The sequence below is a fragment of the Portunus trituberculatus genome, chromosome 5 (assembly GCF_017591435.1).
Source record: "Portunus trituberculatus isolate SZX2019 chromosome 5, ASM1759143v1, whole genome shotgun sequence".
Taxonomy (NCBI): Eukaryota; Metazoa; Arthropoda; class Malacostraca; order Decapoda; family Portunidae; genus Portunus; species Portunus trituberculatus.
This window is the reverse complement of record NC_059259.1, coordinates 9,492,066-9,509,695: the sequence shown is the minus strand read 5'-3', so window position 1 is coordinate 9,509,695 and position 17,630 is coordinate 9,492,066. Positions and strand designations below refer to the sequence as shown.

At 42.5% G+C, this 17,630-nt stretch overlaps 1 protein-coding gene across 1 annotated transcript; it reads right to left on the bottom strand.

Moving 5' to 3' along the window:
* Positions 1-424: 424 nt before the first annotated feature.
* On the bottom strand, positions 425-15,677 carry LOC123516015 (eukaryotic translation initiation factor 2-alpha kinase 3-like). The gene is made up of 10 exons (XM_045275011.1): positions 15,562-15,677; positions 12,353-12,466; positions 11,938-12,019; positions 11,664-11,834; positions 10,759-10,917; positions 10,480-10,523; positions 5,755-6,131; positions 5,111-5,293; positions 2,567-2,707; positions 425-2,331 (listed from the first exon to the last, which is right to left on the bottom strand). The coding sequence occupies exons 1-10, from the start codon at positions 15,611-15,613 to the stop codon at positions 2,008-2,010; spliced, it is 1,647 nt and encodes a 548-aa protein (XP_045130946.1). The 5' UTR covers positions 15,614-15,677; the 3' UTR covers positions 425-2,007.
* Positions 15,678-17,630: the final 1,953 nt, after the last annotated feature.

Genomic DNA, 17,630 nt, shown 5'->3' with positions numbered 1-17,630 from the left:
ACTCCTCTTTCCCACAGCCACCACTACCCACTCACTACCACTGTTCCCAGACTTTACCAACTCACACCTTCATTGCTGTCCCCTTCTCGAAACATTCACCTTGTAGTGTTTTATTAACGCATTCCTCCCTCAAACATCTCTCCACTCTTTGCCAATACTCACCGTCAGTCCATCTCACTTGCCCATTGTCTGAAACGGCTCTTCTTGTCAACATGCCGGTGCTGCTATTGCTGCTGCTGCTGCTACACTCCATCCCACTTCTCTGTCTTCCTACCTCACCACACTGCCTGCTTACTCCTCAGGCTGTTCCAAGACACACAGGTTCACCAATGTAGTGCAAGTATTGAACCCAATAAATGTGTGCATGTGTGTGTGTGTGTGTGTGTGTGTGTGTTGGTGAGAATGAAGGAGACAACAAAAACAGTTCAGAATGCTACGTACTTTACTTACAAACAAATCAACATGCATGTGTGTAAAGCACTATACTTTTTGGTATAGAACACTGACTCACCATGCTTTCCTGGCCTGAGCCTCAAGGGAGCTCTATTACAACTGGACAATTTAAGCTCTTCTGCAAAATTTTGGCAACAATTGTGTACTCTTGGAGTAAGTTGGTTTTTGGCATCAACAACCCAATTAATATAAATTGTAATAAAACCAAGACAGCATCACAGCGCCCCGCGGTGGCTGTCAGTGACGTTAATAATGCTATGCAGTATGTACACGGTAAAGGTAGTGTTGGGCAGCTGTACACTGTATATACGTATATATATGTATATCTATCTATCTATACATATATATATATATATATATATATATATATATATATATATATATATATATATATATATATATATATATATATATATGTATGTATATGGCTATATAACAATCTCAGCAATAGCAGCCGGTGGCACTTTGCTGCCCGGCGGTGCGGCGCTGCACCAACAGCCTGTGCTGTGGCTCCTCACTGCCTCGGACAATACAGCAACAGCGCAGGTGTTGGACTGTCCGCTTTGCCTCTCACAGGACCAGCAGCTATGTACACTATGTTCACAGCACTATAACAATGACTGTACAGTGTCCAGATGTGTCTGGCAGCCTCTGGGAGGAAGGACAGAAAGTTTGAAACCAGTTTTCACAGGCAACACTGTCCTCAATGCAAACCTAACTTTACAGCATGCTGTCCTTGGCAGGTGGATCACGCTCCCCTCCCACCGGGACAAATGCTTCCCACTCTACACCAAAATGCCTTTGTAAGGTCAAAGGTTTTCCTTCAAGGACTGACAGCCAAAGTTAAAATGATGCAACAGTTAATAAAATAAAGAAATAATTGCTCTCACTACATGCTAACATTTGTTAGATAACTGCCTCTGCCTCCTCCCCCTCTCAGGGAACCACAAGCCCTCAACAACACATCACAAACTCAGTGCTGTGTCCCCCCAGCCCAAGCAGCACCAGCAACCCGCCGCCCCATCACCACACATCCTCCAGGAACCACCAACACTGCCATGCCGAACACTCACCCCTCTGACTTCAGGCAGTGTTGCCGTGCAGCGTGGCGGCACACACACAGGACTGCCAGCAAGGAGCATGGCACCAACAGACATCTGCCAAGCAGCGAGCAAGTTAAAAGGCTACTGGCAAGTGTTGTGGTTCCTGGGACGTGCAGCAATGACTCAGCTGCTGCCAGGATGAAGTGCTCTCTACTGCAGCACAATGACATGCACTGACAAGCTGGCTGGCTGGCTGGTGGGGCTTGCTTCTATCAAGATGGGTGAGTTGGGCCACAGCCCATGGAAGAATGGCTTAGAGTCACTAGTGGTATTGATTGTAATAAGACATAAGGAATAAGAATGTATCACACAGACATCAGTAATCGACATCAGCAGTGCTAATCTAAACTGGCTGGTGCGGCAGCGGCGTCACCAATCCCGCCACGCTCCAGCACCTCCAGTCTTCGTTTTAAGGCGTCGTTTTGTTCCTTCAACAAGGCATTCTCTTTTTTCAAAGATGCAATTTCTTCGTCCTTTGAAGTGCACTCCTCAATACGAACGGCACAATTATTGACGGATTCCACGGCGGTAACACAATTAGCCTCAACTGAAGTAACACTCGTAAACTGCGAATGAGAAAAATTAACAGAGGCGGCCGCAGCACCCAACCCTGGGCACCCAGCGGGAGGGCCGGCACCAGGAGGCTGGCGGCAGCAGCAGGAGAGGTGGGGGATGGCGGTGGGTCTAGCTGGGGAAACAAGGACGACTCGAGTAACTCCTTGGCCGACGGGCGGCTGGCTGGGTCTTTATCGACGAGTCTCTTAACCCACTCGGCCTGTGGTGGAAGAGGAATCCACATTAGCCATGGGAAGGAAAGGAAGACTCACTGGACGGTGGAGGGAAGGAAACACGGAGCTGTGATGAGGCAACTCAGACAAAACAAAAAACTGTCTTTGTGGTAAACTTTTGCCAGTAATGTGAACTCATACGTCAAACTGACGCGCACACACACACACACACACACACACACACACACACACACACACACACACACACACACACACACTTACAATGGAGGGCCAGCATTCAGTCCAGTGTGGATCGAGGTGTCCCTTCTCTTTAAGATCTGTAATGACGACGATCCTCTCTGAGTGAGTCTTGAACAGCGAGAACAGCTCCAGCAGAATGATGCCCAGGCTGTATAAGTCACCCTGTCAGGGAGACACTCCACTTAATGACAGAGGTAGGTGTGTGTGTGTGTGTGTGTGTGTGTATTTACCTAATTGTATTTACCTAATTGTAACATACGGGAAAAGAGCTATGCTCGTGTTGTCCCGTCTCCATATCTATTAATGTCCAGCTTTTTCTTAAAATCATGAATATTCCTTGCGTTGACCACTTCCACGTCTAAACTATTCCATGCTTCCACCCTTCTATGAGGAAGCTATATTTTTCACATCTCTCCTATAAGTGGCCATTTTAGTTTTTCCCATGCCCTCTCGACATTCTTCCATTCCACATACACAGATCTTCCCTATCCATTTTTCCATGCCAATCATCACTCTGTATATTGCTATCAGGTCTCCCCTTTCTCTTCTGTTTTCCAGGGTTGGAAGTTGCATTCTTTTCAGTCTGTCTTCATAAGTCAAATCTCTTAAGTCAGGCACCATTTTGTTGCAGCCCTCTGTACTTTCTCTAGTTTCCTTATGTGTTTCTTTAAGTTCGGAGCCCACTGTATTGTTGCATATTCAAGCCTCGGTCTTATCATTGCAGTAATTATTTTCTTCATCATTTCTTCATCTAGATATCGAACGCCACTCTTATGTTCCTCAATAAGTTCAATACTTCTCCAATTATTTTGTTTATATGTCTCTCTGGCGATAGGTCATTGGTAATTGTCACCCCAAGGTCTTTTTCTTCATGACTGGTTTTATGTCTTCATTTCCTATCTTGTACATACTCCTGATTCTTCTTTCACTCTTGCCAAACTCTATTTTCTTGCATTTTGTCGTGTTGAACTCCATTTGCCATGTACAGCTCCATTTCCATATTCTGTCCAAGTCTTCCTGGAGTAGTTCGCAATCTTTGTCACATCTCACTTTTCTTAACAATTTTGCATCGTCTGCAAATAGGCTCACATAACTGGACACCCCATCCACCATGTCATTTATGTAGACTGCGAACATTACTGGTGCCAACACTGATCCCTGTGGAACTCCACTCTCCACCAATCCCCATTCTGATGGTCTGTCCTTAATTATTGTTCTCATTTCTCTTCCTACCAAAAGTCTTCCATCCATTTTAGTAAACTGCCATGCACTCCTCCTACCATTTCAAGTTTCCAGATCAGTCTCTGGTGTGGTACCTTATCAAAGGCCTTTTTTAAATCCAGATATATTCCATCAGCCCAACCATCTCTTTCCTGTATTACATCTATCACCCTCGAATAGTAACATATCAGGTTTGTCGTGCATGAACGCCCTTTTCTAAAACCAAATTGACACTCACAAAGTATGTCATTTTTCTCCAAGAAGTCTGTCCATCTATTCTTCACCACCCTCTCACACATCTTAGCTACCACACTTGTAAGTGACACTGGTCTATAGTTCAATGGGTCTCTCTTGTTACCTGATTTATAGATTGGGACAATGTTAGCTCTTTTCCAGTCTTGGGGCACTACACCTTCCCTTAATGAGGCATCAATTACTTCACAAACTTTTTCTGCCAATTGCTCCCTGCATTCTCTTAAAATCCATCCTGATACCCCATCAGGTCCCACAGCTTTTCTCACTTCTAAACTCCCCATCATGTTCTTGATCTCCTCCACAGTTACTTGAAACTCCTTCATAATCCCTTTCTGTTCCATTACCAGTGGTTTGTCAAAAGCAGTCTCCTTTGTGAATACCTTCCGAAAGCATCCATTCATAGCCTCTGCCATTTCCTGGGATCTTCACTGCATACTCCATTTACTTCTAAACTTTCAATACTTTCTCTATTTTTGATGTTGTTGTTCACATGTCTGTAAAAAGCCTTGGTTGGTCTTTACATTTATCAATTATATCCTTTTCTTGTTTCTTTCTTTCTTCTCTTCTAATCAACACATATTCATTTCTTGCTCTTTTGTAACTTTCCCACTGCTTAATCCGTCTTTTCCTTCTCCACCTCTTCCATGCATCCTCTTTTCTTGTTCTAGCCTTTTCACATCTATCGTTAAACCAGTCCTGCTTTCCAACTTCTCTATGTTGTCTTATTGGTACAAATTTTTTCTCACCTTCTTTGTATATTTTTATAAATTCCTTCCACTTTTCATTTGCTCCCTTAGCACTCTTGAATTTCATCCAATTTGTCTCTTGAAAGAATTTCTTTGTGTGTGTGTGTGTGTGTGTGTGTGTGTGTGTGTGTGTGTGTGTGTGTGTGTGTGTGTGTGTGTGTGTTTTTAAGGGCATTTTTACAGTTCTAGTGACAGATAAACAAGATTTCAACATTACCCGGAGAAACAGTCTTGAGAAGCCAGCAAATCATCTCTGTGGCTTTTGAAAACCAGGGCCATGATGTCAACAAGTCAGAGAAACACACCAATCAACACCTACGAGACAGTACATACAACACCTCACCTTTTCTCCATAATTCCCTTCCTTCACTTCCGGGGCAGTGTAGAGAAAGGTGCCCACATTACGGGTGTGGGTGGAGGGGCTGCCGGATGACGAGACGCTGGGTGAGTGAGTAATGAGCCGAGCCAAGCCAAAGTCTCCTAGCAGAACGTTACTTCCATCCAGCGTGAAGAGAATGTTGTCCGGCTGTCAAAGATGCAGCATTTGTTAGTGTGTGTGTGTGCGTGTGCATGTGCATGTGTGTGTGTGTGTGTCCAGATTCACCACTAAATATCACCTAAGCCTGGACCTCCTTACCACACCTTACTACCCCATGAAAAGCCTTGCCCGACTCACTCCTGAAGGAACTGACACAAGACTGAGGCACCTGTTTAACCCCTTCAGTACTACGACACATTATTACCTTGAGATTTGTGTGCCATTAGACTATTTTTATTGACGTTAGGAAGGGTGTATGAAGGGCAGAAGATTAGTGGCCACAGTCTTCACTATTTTAATCCCCAAAATGAGTTTCTGAAGCTGTATAAAATCACCAAATAGTCACCAGAATGAATATGGAAACATTATAGTACTGAAGAGGTTAGGAGTGTACTGTGTGGTGTGTAGTGTGTGGTGTGGCAGGATGACACACCACACCCAACACTCACCTTGACATCTCTGTGCATGTATCCTTTAGCATGGATATAACACAGTGCCTCTAAAACCTCATGGAATATTCTGAGGCATTCCGTCCCCACCACTGAAGGCGAGTCGCTGCTGTTCCTGTCGTCCATCCACTTCCTCAGAGACTTGCCGTACAGCTTCATCTGAATGTACAGGACCTTTCTGAGCCGTGGTGCTGGGTGGGGCTGGAAGGGCAGGAGGGAGCAGTGGGTATAGCCGTTAGTGTGGCAGTGTCTGTCTGAGGGAGGCTGAGCGGCTGCCTTGCCTTCCCTCTCTCCCGGCCCAGTGTCCTGGAACAGTATGCTGTCGTCGTCGTCAGGGCTGGTGCCTCCCTTCCCTAATGGTGGGCTTCCACACACATCTGCAAGGAGGGCCACATCAGTCTTCACACACTCTCCCATTCACACTCACACACATAATAAATATGGTTCAGGACGAAGAACAAAGTCTTGAAAGAGAAATAGAAGAAGTGTATAGGATGGGGAAATATAGTGATGGACATGCAAAACCTATGAAAATAAAACTGAGATCACAAGTAGCAGTGGAAGAACTACTAATGAGAGCAAGGAAGCTAGCACATTCAGATGTATACAAAGATGTATGGATAAAAAGAGACATGAATTTGGAAGAGAGAGAAAGATTGAAAGAATTGAGAAATGAAGTTAAAGAAAGAAATGAGAAACATACGACTGAGAAAAAAAAGTTTTTTTTGGAAAGTTTGGAACATGAGACAGAGAAAATGGTACATCAAGGAAGGAGAAGAAAGAGCAGAGGAGGAAATGACGGGAAAGGTGGAAAATTAAAAGTTGCTTATACTAATATAAACGGACTCGTCTCAGGGATAAATGGATTGAATGACTTTATTAAGAAGATTGAGCCTGACATAATGGGGATTGCAGAAACCAAACTAAGAGATCAACTGCCACCAAACATAATTGGGAACAGTCTATATAATATCTACATGAAAAATAGAGAAGCAAAACAGGGTGAAGGAGTGATGATATTAAGCATAAAGAACTTAAAGGTATTGAACGTGAATTATGGCAAAAACAGTGCAGAAATTAGCTCAGTTGTAGTTGAGAAAAATTATAGGAAGAGGAGAGAATTTGTAGTCTGATGTGTTCCACCCAAGACAAGATTTTGGAGTCTAGAAGAGTATGGAGAAGTTCTGAAAGATACTAAATGCTCACTAATTGAAATATTAAAAAAGAAAAGAAATACTGTAATAATGGGGGACTTCAACTGTAAGGAAGTGCACTAGGAAAATATGACTACAGAGGGAAATAAGAATACATGGGGATACACATTACTGGAGTTAACTTTGGAATATACAATGGCACAATGGGTTAAAAAAAACACCAGATTTAGGAAGAGTGAAGAGCCATCCAGACTGAATTTATCATTTACAATGGAACCTGGAATTGTGAATGGTGTAGAGTATAAGACACCTTTGGCAAAAAGCAACCAGTAGCGACCTTCAAGGAAGTGATTGATAAACAACGGAATGAAAAACATAGAGAAGGAAGACTGATATACTATAGTAAAACAAATTTTAGTGAACTCAAAGACTTTTCCAAAACACTGACTGGACTAAACTTGACAACCAGGCAGGAGTGGAGGAAAAGTGGATGACATTTAAAGAAATTTATAATAACGGAGTGAATAAATATGTACCAAGGCTGAAAATTAAAGATAAATATAAGGAAGAATGGTTTAATAGAAAATGTGAAGAAGCAAGAGATAGAAGAGATAGAATGTGAAAGATATGGAGAAAAGACAAACGTCCAAGGAAGTGGCAAGACTATATCAGAGAAAGGAACAACTTATGTTAAAATATGAAGAGATGAAAAGAAAAACTATGAGAAAAACATAATAGAAAAATGCAAGGAACAGCCAAAGATCTTTTATAGATACATAAACGGAAAGTTGAAAAATAAACACGAAATAGAGAAACTAGTTTATGAAAATAATGAATACAGCGATGAATTGGAAATGGCTGAAATACTGAACGGACACTTTCAAGAAGTTTTTACAAGAGAAAAAAACATTAATTATGAAGAACTATGAAATAAATCTCCTCTGATGAGTGACATCATTATTTCAGAGCAGGAAATAATGATACAACTACGAAATTTAGATGTAAGAAGATCACACGGTCCGGATGGAAATGCAAATTGGATATTGAGAGAGTGTAGAGAAGAGCTGGCAAATAAGGTATACAATATAATAAAATGTTCTATTGAAAAGGGAAAAGTACCAGAAGACTGGAAAAAAGCCAATATTGTGCCAATACATAAAGGAGGAAATAAAGAGAACCCAACAAATTACACGCCAGTGTCCCTAACAAGTACAATAGCTACAATATGTGAATGTGTGATCAAAGAAAGATGGACCAAACATTTGGAAGAAAACAATATAATTATAGTCTGACCATTTTATGAAGATCACTTGGGTGTTGGCTTTTTCCGGGATTTCCCGGCCTGCGGCACTGCCAAACCTTGCGCTGGGCAAATTAAGGGATTAGAGCCTATGTGTCAATGAGAACCTTGCTTCCCACACATCAGACTCTCTCTCTCTCTCTCTCTCTCTCTCTCTCTCTCTCTCTCTCTCTCTCTCCATATAGAATTTACATTTCATGCAAATACATTTCTATCAGAGATCTATACTTACTTATAAATTACTAAAATTTGAGAAAAGAATCTGCCTGTCAGTCAGTCAGTCAGTCAGTCAGTCAGTCAGTCAGTCAGTCAGTCAGTCTCTCTCTCTCTCTCTCTCTCTCTCATCCTGGCTGGTAGCGGGAGAGGAAGTGACCCGTGGATTAACACGGTCACTTTGACCTGTGACCTCACTCGGTCACCCAGAGGGATGTGACAACACTCGAAGGAAACGCTGTCAAGTATTGTTGTGTTTACAAAAACAATGCAAAATATATTTAAAAATAAACACAAATTCCTCTAACTTGCCTTTTTAGAGCATCACAATGTATATGTCCTACAACACCATTCAGTTAATAAGTATCAAGTACCTGACTTGAGGTGCATATTGGTACAAGTGTGGCAGTGCTGCAGGCCGAAACAGCCAACGGCTAAGTGATCTTTCATTCAGACTATAATGAAAGACAATTTGGCTTTACAAAAGGAAGATGATGCATAACAAACCTTACATACTTTTACTCTAAAGTCATAGACATAACACAGGAAAGAGATGGATGGGTTGACAGTGTATTTCTAGATAAAAAAAAAAAAAAGCATCTGATAAAGTTCCACATGGAAAATTAATAAGAAAACTGGAAGATATAGGGGAATAAAAGGAAAATTGCTGGAATGGATGAAGGATTTCCTAATTGGAAGAACTATGAGAGTGACAATTAGAGAAAAGGAGTCCACCTGGAAGGAAGTTATAAGTGGGGTTTCCGCAAGGTTCTGTGTTATTGTTTGCAATATACATAAATGACATGGACGAAGGAGTAGAAAGCTATGAGTTTCTTTGCAGATGACACAAAACTTTTGAAGAAAGTTGGGTCATACTATGATGGTAGAACTCTACAGCAGGACTTAGATAGACTACGGGAATGGAGTAAAAGATGGGAGATGGAATTCAACATTAAGAAATGTAGCATAATGGAATTTGGGAAGAGCAAAAATAGGATAAGAAGACAATATAAACTTGGAGAAGAGAAGATTAAAAAGGTGGAAAGCGAGAAGGACCTGGGAGCTCTCATAACAAAGGAAATGTCCCCCAATAAACATATAAATAAAATTGTTGGTGGGACCTACAACTTACTGAGAAATATTAGAATTGCATTCACATATATTGATGAAAATATGGTGAAAAAGTTATTGGTATCCTTGATCAGACCACGACTGGAGTATGCAGCAGTACTGTGGTCACCTCACACCAGGAAGAATATCAGGAAAATTGAAAGGATACAAAGAGCGGCTACCAAACTGGCCCCAACCTTATTGACTCATACATATGAAAATAGACTGGAGAGACTGGAATTACCAACACTGGAACAGAGAAGAGAAAGAGGCGACCTGTTGACCATCTACAGAATAATGAATAATATGGAGCTTCCTGATAGGATAGACTTGCTGAAGAGGGACAGAAGGGACACAAGAGGACATGGACTAAAACTCAGAAAAGACAACTACAGAAGAGACTTCAAGAAAAAGAGCTTCACCCATAGAGTGATAGATATATGGAACGGACTGGACAGAGACGTGGTGTGTGCAAAGTCTATACACGACTTTAAGAGAAAATTAGATACTGTGAGATACAGAGATGGGACAACACGAGCATAGGCTCCCCTCCCGTAAAATACAACTAGGTAAATATAACTAGGTAAACACACACACACACACACACACACACACACACACACACACACACACACACACACACATGGAAGTTGGAAGGACAAGAGGATATGCAAAGATTAAGATGAGGGAGTGTGTGAAGGATATTGGAAAATACAGTCTTCCACATGGAACGGTGGAAAAGTGGAATGCATTGAGTGACAAAGTTGTTACAGCTCATATGTGCATAACTTCAAAGAAAAATTGGATAAATGGAGACATGGAGACAGGACACTACAAGCCCCACTCCAACCCTGTACAATACAACTAGGTAAATATAATTAGGTAAATACACACACACGCTCTTAGAACTTTAAGTAAAGATACATGAATGTTTTAAAACATGCTAACCGTTCTCAGAGGAGGAATCTTCAGTGTCATCACCACTTGAGTCACTGAAAGGAAACAGAATGCATCACAACACACTCCTGACACCGCCTTCCCTTACATACGAAACACAGACACAATATGTATTCCAATATCAGAGCAAACACAGAAGTAGGCAGAAACTTCCACGCTTTGCCAGAGAAAGGGATGAGTGACTGAGAATACCGGTTAACTCTTGCATTAAGGAAACACAGAAGCAGGCAGGGAGTTCTAATCTGGCAAAGACTTCCACATACACCTCACCTGCTGAGTTCCCTGAGAGTGGCAGTGGACAACTGGTGGCGCCAGGGCCATAACTCCACTTCCACCCAGGCCGTGAAGTACCGCACCACCCGGGGATGTTCCAGCATGGCTAGTGTCTTCACCTCCAGCTCACACGCCTCCAAGGACATCTCACCCATGCTATCGAGCCAACACCACACACCGCTTCAGTACATCACACCAGGACACGCCAATTGGCCTTGCTAAGAGTATCAATGACATTAGTGAGTGAGTGTGTGTGTGTGTGTGTGTGTGTGTGTGTGTGTGTGTGTGTGTGTGTGTGTGTGTGTGTGTGTGTGTGTGTGTGTGTGTGTGTGTGTGTGTGTGTTTACCTAGTTATAGTTCTACACACTCATCCAATCTTACTTTAAAAGTATGCACACTCGTTGCAGACACTACTTCTTCATTCAAACTGTTCCACGTCTCAACACATCTTTGCAGGAAACTATACTTTTTAATATCTCTTACACATCTTCTCTTCCTCAGCTTCTTACTAAGTGATCTTGTGCTTCGACTGGCATATTCTTCTCTTAGGATCAGATACTCCTTGTCCACTTAGTCCATTCCGTTTATCAATTTATAAACTTGTATGAGATCCCCTCTCTCCCTTCTCTGCTCCAATGTTGAAAGATCCATAGCAGGTGTGTGTGTGTGTGTGTGTGTGTGTGTGTGTGTGTGTGTGTGTGTGTGTGTGTGTGTGTGTGTGTGTGTGTGTGTGTGTGTGTGTGTGTGTGTGTGTGTGTGTGTGTGTGTGTGTGTGTGTGTGTGTGTGTGTGTGTGTGTGTGTGTGTGTGTGTGTGAGTGAGTGAGTGTGTGTCTGGGCTGCCTTATGTACACAACATACTCTGCCACCAATAAAACAACAACAAACACAGTACACCACTCACTCATGCGTCTTCACAATCTTGAGAGCGTAGTGCAGGCCGTCCAGCTTGTTTCTGGCCCGCACCACTCGGCCAAACCCACCACGGCCAAGCTCCTCCTGCTCCTCGTATTCCTCCCGGTACCTGCTGGCGGCCAGACGCACACCAAGGTCTCTCAGCGGAGTGGGCCATTGTCTGCAGGGGTGGTGACTGGTTAGTGGCAAAGGTGGTGATGGTAAGATGGCAATGCTGTGGTGATGTGACAAGACAAGACAAGACAAGAAAAAACACAGCTCACCTTAACAGAAAGTTCCTAAGCCAGGGAGACTGCAAGGGAAGTTGCTGGTGTCTGAACAACTCAAACACCTGGAGGCAAATTCCTGCACAGGGGACAACACGGCCGATTAGTAGTCCATCCACAGCAGAACTCTCTCTCTCTCTCTCTCTCTCTCTCTCTCTCTCTCTCTCTCTCTCTCTCTCTCTCTCTCTCTCTCTCACCATATCATAAAATATAATCATCAGTTAAATACACACACACAATAACATATCTTTAAATGCTGGTCTCTCTCTCTCTCTCTCTCTCTCTCTCAACACTCCATAAACACCACTCTCATGAGTCCAGCATTAGACATGGGCATTTTTTTTTTTGTTACCCTTGATAAGCTTCCTCTCTTACAAAAAAAAAAAAAAAAAGGTGGGGAGGCGACACACACCCCAAAAGACCTGGTCCCTGATGTCCCTGGAGGCAGCCTGAAGGAAAAGGAGGATGTCCCGGCTGGATTGGCTGTCCAGGATTGCTGCACTGGGATCGGCAAGACTCCTGGTGTCTGGGGAGGAGTGAGGGGGGAATGTTAGTAGTAAAGGCAACACAACACAACTTTCCCTAATCTAAAGGAATACAAAAGGAAGGTAAACTGTTATAGATTTTGAGATTCTTCTGTGTGTGTGTAATTCACTACGGTCGTGTGCTGGTCACCCAGCCAGTCTTCCCCATTACAGAGCGAGCTCAAAGCTCATAGACCAATCTTCGGTTAGGACTGAGACCACAACACACTCCACACACTGGGAAAGCGAGGCCACAACCCCTCGAGTTACATCCCGCACCTATTTACTGCTAGGTGAACACACCCTGCACATTAAGAGCTGCGCCCATTTGCCTCACCGCCCCTGGGACTCAAACCTGGGCCCACTCAATTGTGAGTCGAGCGTGCTAACCACTACACTACACGGTGTGTGTGTGTGTGTGTGTGTGTGTGTGTGTGTGTGTGTGTGTGTGTGTGTGTGTGTGTGTGTGTGTGTTTCAAAAAGCCCTCTATTCTTCTAAATCTTGTTGTTTTTCACTTTACTTAAACCATAACAAAATTTCCACTTAAACTCTATCTTAATCTTATCTTTGCAATTTCAACAACACTATCTCATCTAATCCCTTTGGTGTGCAGGAAAGTTAAGCAACAAACACGTACCTCAAACGGCTAAACACACAAAACAAACTTACGACAAAAAACACAACAGTACTTCAACACCACAAACCGTTCCCTTGTAAGATGCCACCACTCAGCACCACTACCACCACCTCTACACCCACGATATAGTTACTGTTAATACCTACCATTACTGCCCTCTACTGTCCACCACCACACAACCGAGCGAGCAATGATGACACAAGATACCAGTGCAATCAGTCATTTCCAGAGCCCTCACTGATAAGCCAAGCCATTACTCTATATGTTAGGTTAAGGTTAAGGTTAAGGTTAGGTTAGGTTAGGTTAAGATAAGGTAAGGTTAGGATTAAGTTAGGTGAGGTGAGGTGAGGTGAGGTAAGGAAAGGTAAGGAAAGGTAAAGGTAAGGTTAGGTTAGGTTAGGATAAGTACAGGTTACTATAAAACAAGGATAGGAAGGGGGAGCCTCAGTAATGGTGCAACTTTCCACTTAATTTTCCCAGTCCCTTCAAAATTTTCCTCTCTCTCTTTCTCTTTCTCTCTCTTTCACTGTCTTATCATTCTTTCAGTCCTCTAGTTTCTTTACAAAATATTATCATGTATTTGTCTTGCTGTTTTTGTTTTGTTTTGGTTTGTTTTCAGTTCTCCCTCCATTTTTTTGTGTTTAAGATTCAATTGATAGTTTGTCAAGCATTAGCATCATCAGAGAGAGAGAGAGAGAGAGAGAGAGAGAGAGAGAGAGAGAGAGAGAGAGAGAGAGAGAGAGAGAGAGAGAGAGAAATTGTTAATCACATGACTCAAGGAAAGGAACAATGCATGAAAGATAAAAATCACCACCACCACAATCACCACTGCAATTAAGAAAAATCACACCAAGAAATCAACCACACTAACAAACTAACAAAAACACACACACACACACATACACCTGAACCACCTCTATTCCCAACCACATCCACCACCACCACCACCACCGCATGCCACATATAAACCTTGGGCTGTATTCTCCAACATTACAGCGTCTCTCAAATGGATAATGTTAGTGGAAGTGTTTGAGTTTTTCTTTTCTTTTTTTTTTCAAAGGGTTCAGGGTTCTGGTGATAGTTTAGCAGGTTCTGGTGATATTCTAGCAGGTTCACTGGTTTGGAATTCTTGTGGAAGTTACTGTGAGTTTTTTTTTTTTTTTTTTTTGTTACCGAGTTTTCATTTCTTTCTTTATATATTTTTTTTTTCGAAGGGTTCATTAGGGTTCTGGTGGTAGTGAAGCAAGTTGTAAGGAAGCTATTAGAAGGAAGGGGATTCAATTTTTCGAGTGTTCAGTTAGAAGGTTGTAGTGAAAGTTGTTAGGTTTTTCAATGTTTGTTTTCGAGAGAGAGAGAGAGAGAGAGAGAGAGAGAGAGAGAGAGAGAGAGAGAGCGTACCAGTCTTCAATAACTTATAACTTGGCAATTATTCTCATGACAGAAAAAAGTTCACATTCTGTTATTCTCTCTCTCTCTCTCTCTCTCTGGTAACTTTTCCGACAAGTTACTATAATGATGCCCGATTAATTAATTGAGAGTTTAATAGTGTAACGCACCATCAATTTTCACCTTCGATAAACCTTGCAAGACACACCAACATCCCTCACTCTGTTGTGACTTGAATGGTTCCATATTCAGAAATTTGTCTTGTTCTCTCACTACGATAATTTTCAGGGCCACAGAGACGACTAGACAGATTTTCAAGACAGTTTCTCCTTTAAATAAACTAGAAATCTTACCAATCCATCACCAGAATCACAAAAAATACCCTTAAAAACACTTCATTCTCTCACTGCGAGTTTTTCAGGGCCACAGAGACAACTAACCGGGTTTTCAAGACAGTTTCTCCTTTTAATAGACTAGAAATCTTACCAATCCATCATCAGAACCATAAAAACGCCCTTAAAAACGCTTTATTCTTTCACTGCGAGTTTTTCAAGGTCCCAGAGACAACTAACAGGGTTTTCAAGACAGGTTTTCCATTGAATAAACTAGAAATCTTACCAATCCATCACCAGAACCATAGAAACACCCTTAAATACACGAGTATCTTTAACTAGAACCTTTGGAAAGCAGTGACGGTGAGAGAGCAAAACGTTTCAGAATATCTGCCATGTTGAGACGGTGCAATGTTTGAGTGAGAAAAAGTTAAGGCAAATCTTGAGAAACACTTAATTTTACGCATTCACCAAGACAGCGATACTTAGCTAGACAGTTTTTCTCTTCTTGATGCAGGAAACTTGCTATATTGTCACTAAAATCGTAAAAAAAATCACAATAAACAAAAACACGCGAAGCTTTAAGTAAAGAGACTTTGGAAAGCAGAGGTGCAAGAAGTTATATCCACACACTAATCATGCAGAGCTCTTACGTTACCGTCACACTTCATACTTTCCTTGACAATTGTTCAGTCTCTTCCACACACTAGACAGTCCATTTGAGTTCATAATTCACACCACCTCTTATTCTTGCAGAGCTTGTGCCCGGAGCGGAGAAAGAGTGCCCATTCATCTTGATAGCTTCTCGATTACCATACGTTTGAAGGCACTTTACAGGCGCGCTCTTTTTATAAAGCATGATGATAGCGGTGTAGTGTTGCCAATGTCTTTTGTTATCACGCTAGATTAATATTGTTTCATACAATAACACTATTGTGCAGATTACGTGTTTTTAAAAGCTTTATCCAATCTTAATGGGTTTTTTTTCACGCTAGGCAAGGAAGTGAGTATTTCACCAGTCTCATGGGGCTACACGATTTAATAAGTTTGGTTACGTAGATATTTCCTCCCAATCATAATACAAAAACTCTGCTACTCTTTGGCTCCTGCTTCACCCAAGAAAACTTTATAATCCCCAGTAATTTCCTCCACAGCCTGAATAAATTGACGGAGGAAGGAGACTGAGAGAATTAATGCAGTCTTGGGTTCAAAATAGTCTTCAAAACTTCAAGATGTGCTGTATTTTACGATAATCACACACATAACAATACAGTATACTATAGTCCCCAGCAACTTATCCACCCGAGGCCTTCAAAATCTGTCTAAGGAAGGGAACAGTGGAGGGAAAAAGTTAACCCCTTCAGTACTGAGACGCATTTTTACCATGAGTCTGGGTGTGATTAGGCGATTTTATTTGCATTAGGAAAGGTCTATGAAGGTCAAAAAGAATAATGGCCAGTCTCCACTAACTTAATCCCCCAAATCAGTTTCTGAAGCTGTATAAAATCACCTAGTAGAAAGCAAAGTGAATATAAACACGCGTCATGGTATTGAAGGGGTTAAAGGGAAGTGTCATTACATTTAGCGGTTTCCCGGTACAGCGTAGAGCCTAGCGGTAACCTACAACCAGCTTTGGCAACACTGGCTCACTATGCCCCGATATGTTTGTGATGTAAACTGCCATTAGTCACAAATCCATCGACACCTCTTTTTCTCGTAACAATGCCTTCATGCCATCACGTCTAACTCTACCACCAACACCAGTATAAGTTAAGTTCAAGTGGTCCATGTTGTTCTTGAAGATTTCACGTCTATTCACCTCGTAATTCCTATAATATAAAACAAGGAGATGCAGTGAGCGGTATCCAGTTATCAGCCTCCTCTCAAGTTGCCAGCTCTAGCCACACCTCCCAACACCCACCTCACATACCGTGTCTAGTACCCGTATGGCTAAACCTGGCCGCTACAGGTGTTTAACTAACCATTCATAGGGATTAGGAACATCGAAGGGTGAGAAGACAAGATGGTGAGGAAAGGATAAATCAAGGCGTGGTTAGTAAATGCAACCAGCTCGCATAACCACACGATCTGTGCATTGCCCCCCACCTCCCCGTCCATCTGTCTCACACTAAACCCTTGTATTCATCCTCACTACGTCAAGAAAAGCCAAACCAACATTATTTTATAGTCTCCTGCATCCTTCACCCTATTCTGAGCAATGCATAGGAGATAGGGAGGCCAAATATCTAAACTGAATCGTTCCCGCCAAATTGTCTCCCTCAAGCGCGAATCCTGATGTGACTTGTTTCCCGCCAATTCTGCAGGTGAAGACACATGATGCAACCTGCTTGCTCTAGAATGTTCCACCTGTCCAGTGTGTCTGCTGGGAGGTGGCTGGGCCTGGCTCAGAGCACGTGTGTGTGTGTGTGTGTGTGTGTGTGTGTGTGTGTGTGTGTGTGTAATTCACCTCGGTCGCCTACTGGTCACCCAGCCACGACGCGCCACATGAACTATAGAAAAATATTGACTCGAACACATTCTCTCTCTCTCTCTCTCTCTCTCTCTCTGTTGGAGTGATAGACGTCAAAGTAAAGAGAGGAAATGACTTACAAGACAGCCTGCCTGCCTGCCCCCTCTCTCTCTCTCTCTCTCTCTCTCTCTCTCTCTCTCTCTCTCTCTCTCTCTGTTGGAGTGATAGACGTCAAAGTAAAGAGAAGAAATGACTTACAAGACAGCCTGCCTGCCCGCCTGCCCCCCCCCCCCAGCTCTCTCTCTCTCTCTCTCTCTCTCTCTCTCTGTGTGTGTGTGTG

What these genes read in the sequence shown, in the direction of transcription:
- LOC123516015 (XM_045275011.1), bottom strand. Translation starts at nt 15,613, where the DNA reads ATGAATGGGCACTCTTTCTCCGCTCCGGGCACAAGCTCTGCAAGAATA. An exon ending in AAGCTCTGCAAGAATAAGAG is followed by an intron (nt 12,467 to 15,561) that starts GTGGTGTGAATT and finishes ACTCCTCCCCAG; the next exon opens with ACACCAGGAGTCTTGCCGAT. An exon ending in CAGGGACCAGGTCTTTTGGG is followed by an intron (nt 12,020 to 12,352) that starts GTGTGTGTCGCC and finishes TCCCCTGTGCAG; the next exon opens with GAATTTGCCTCCAGGTGTTT.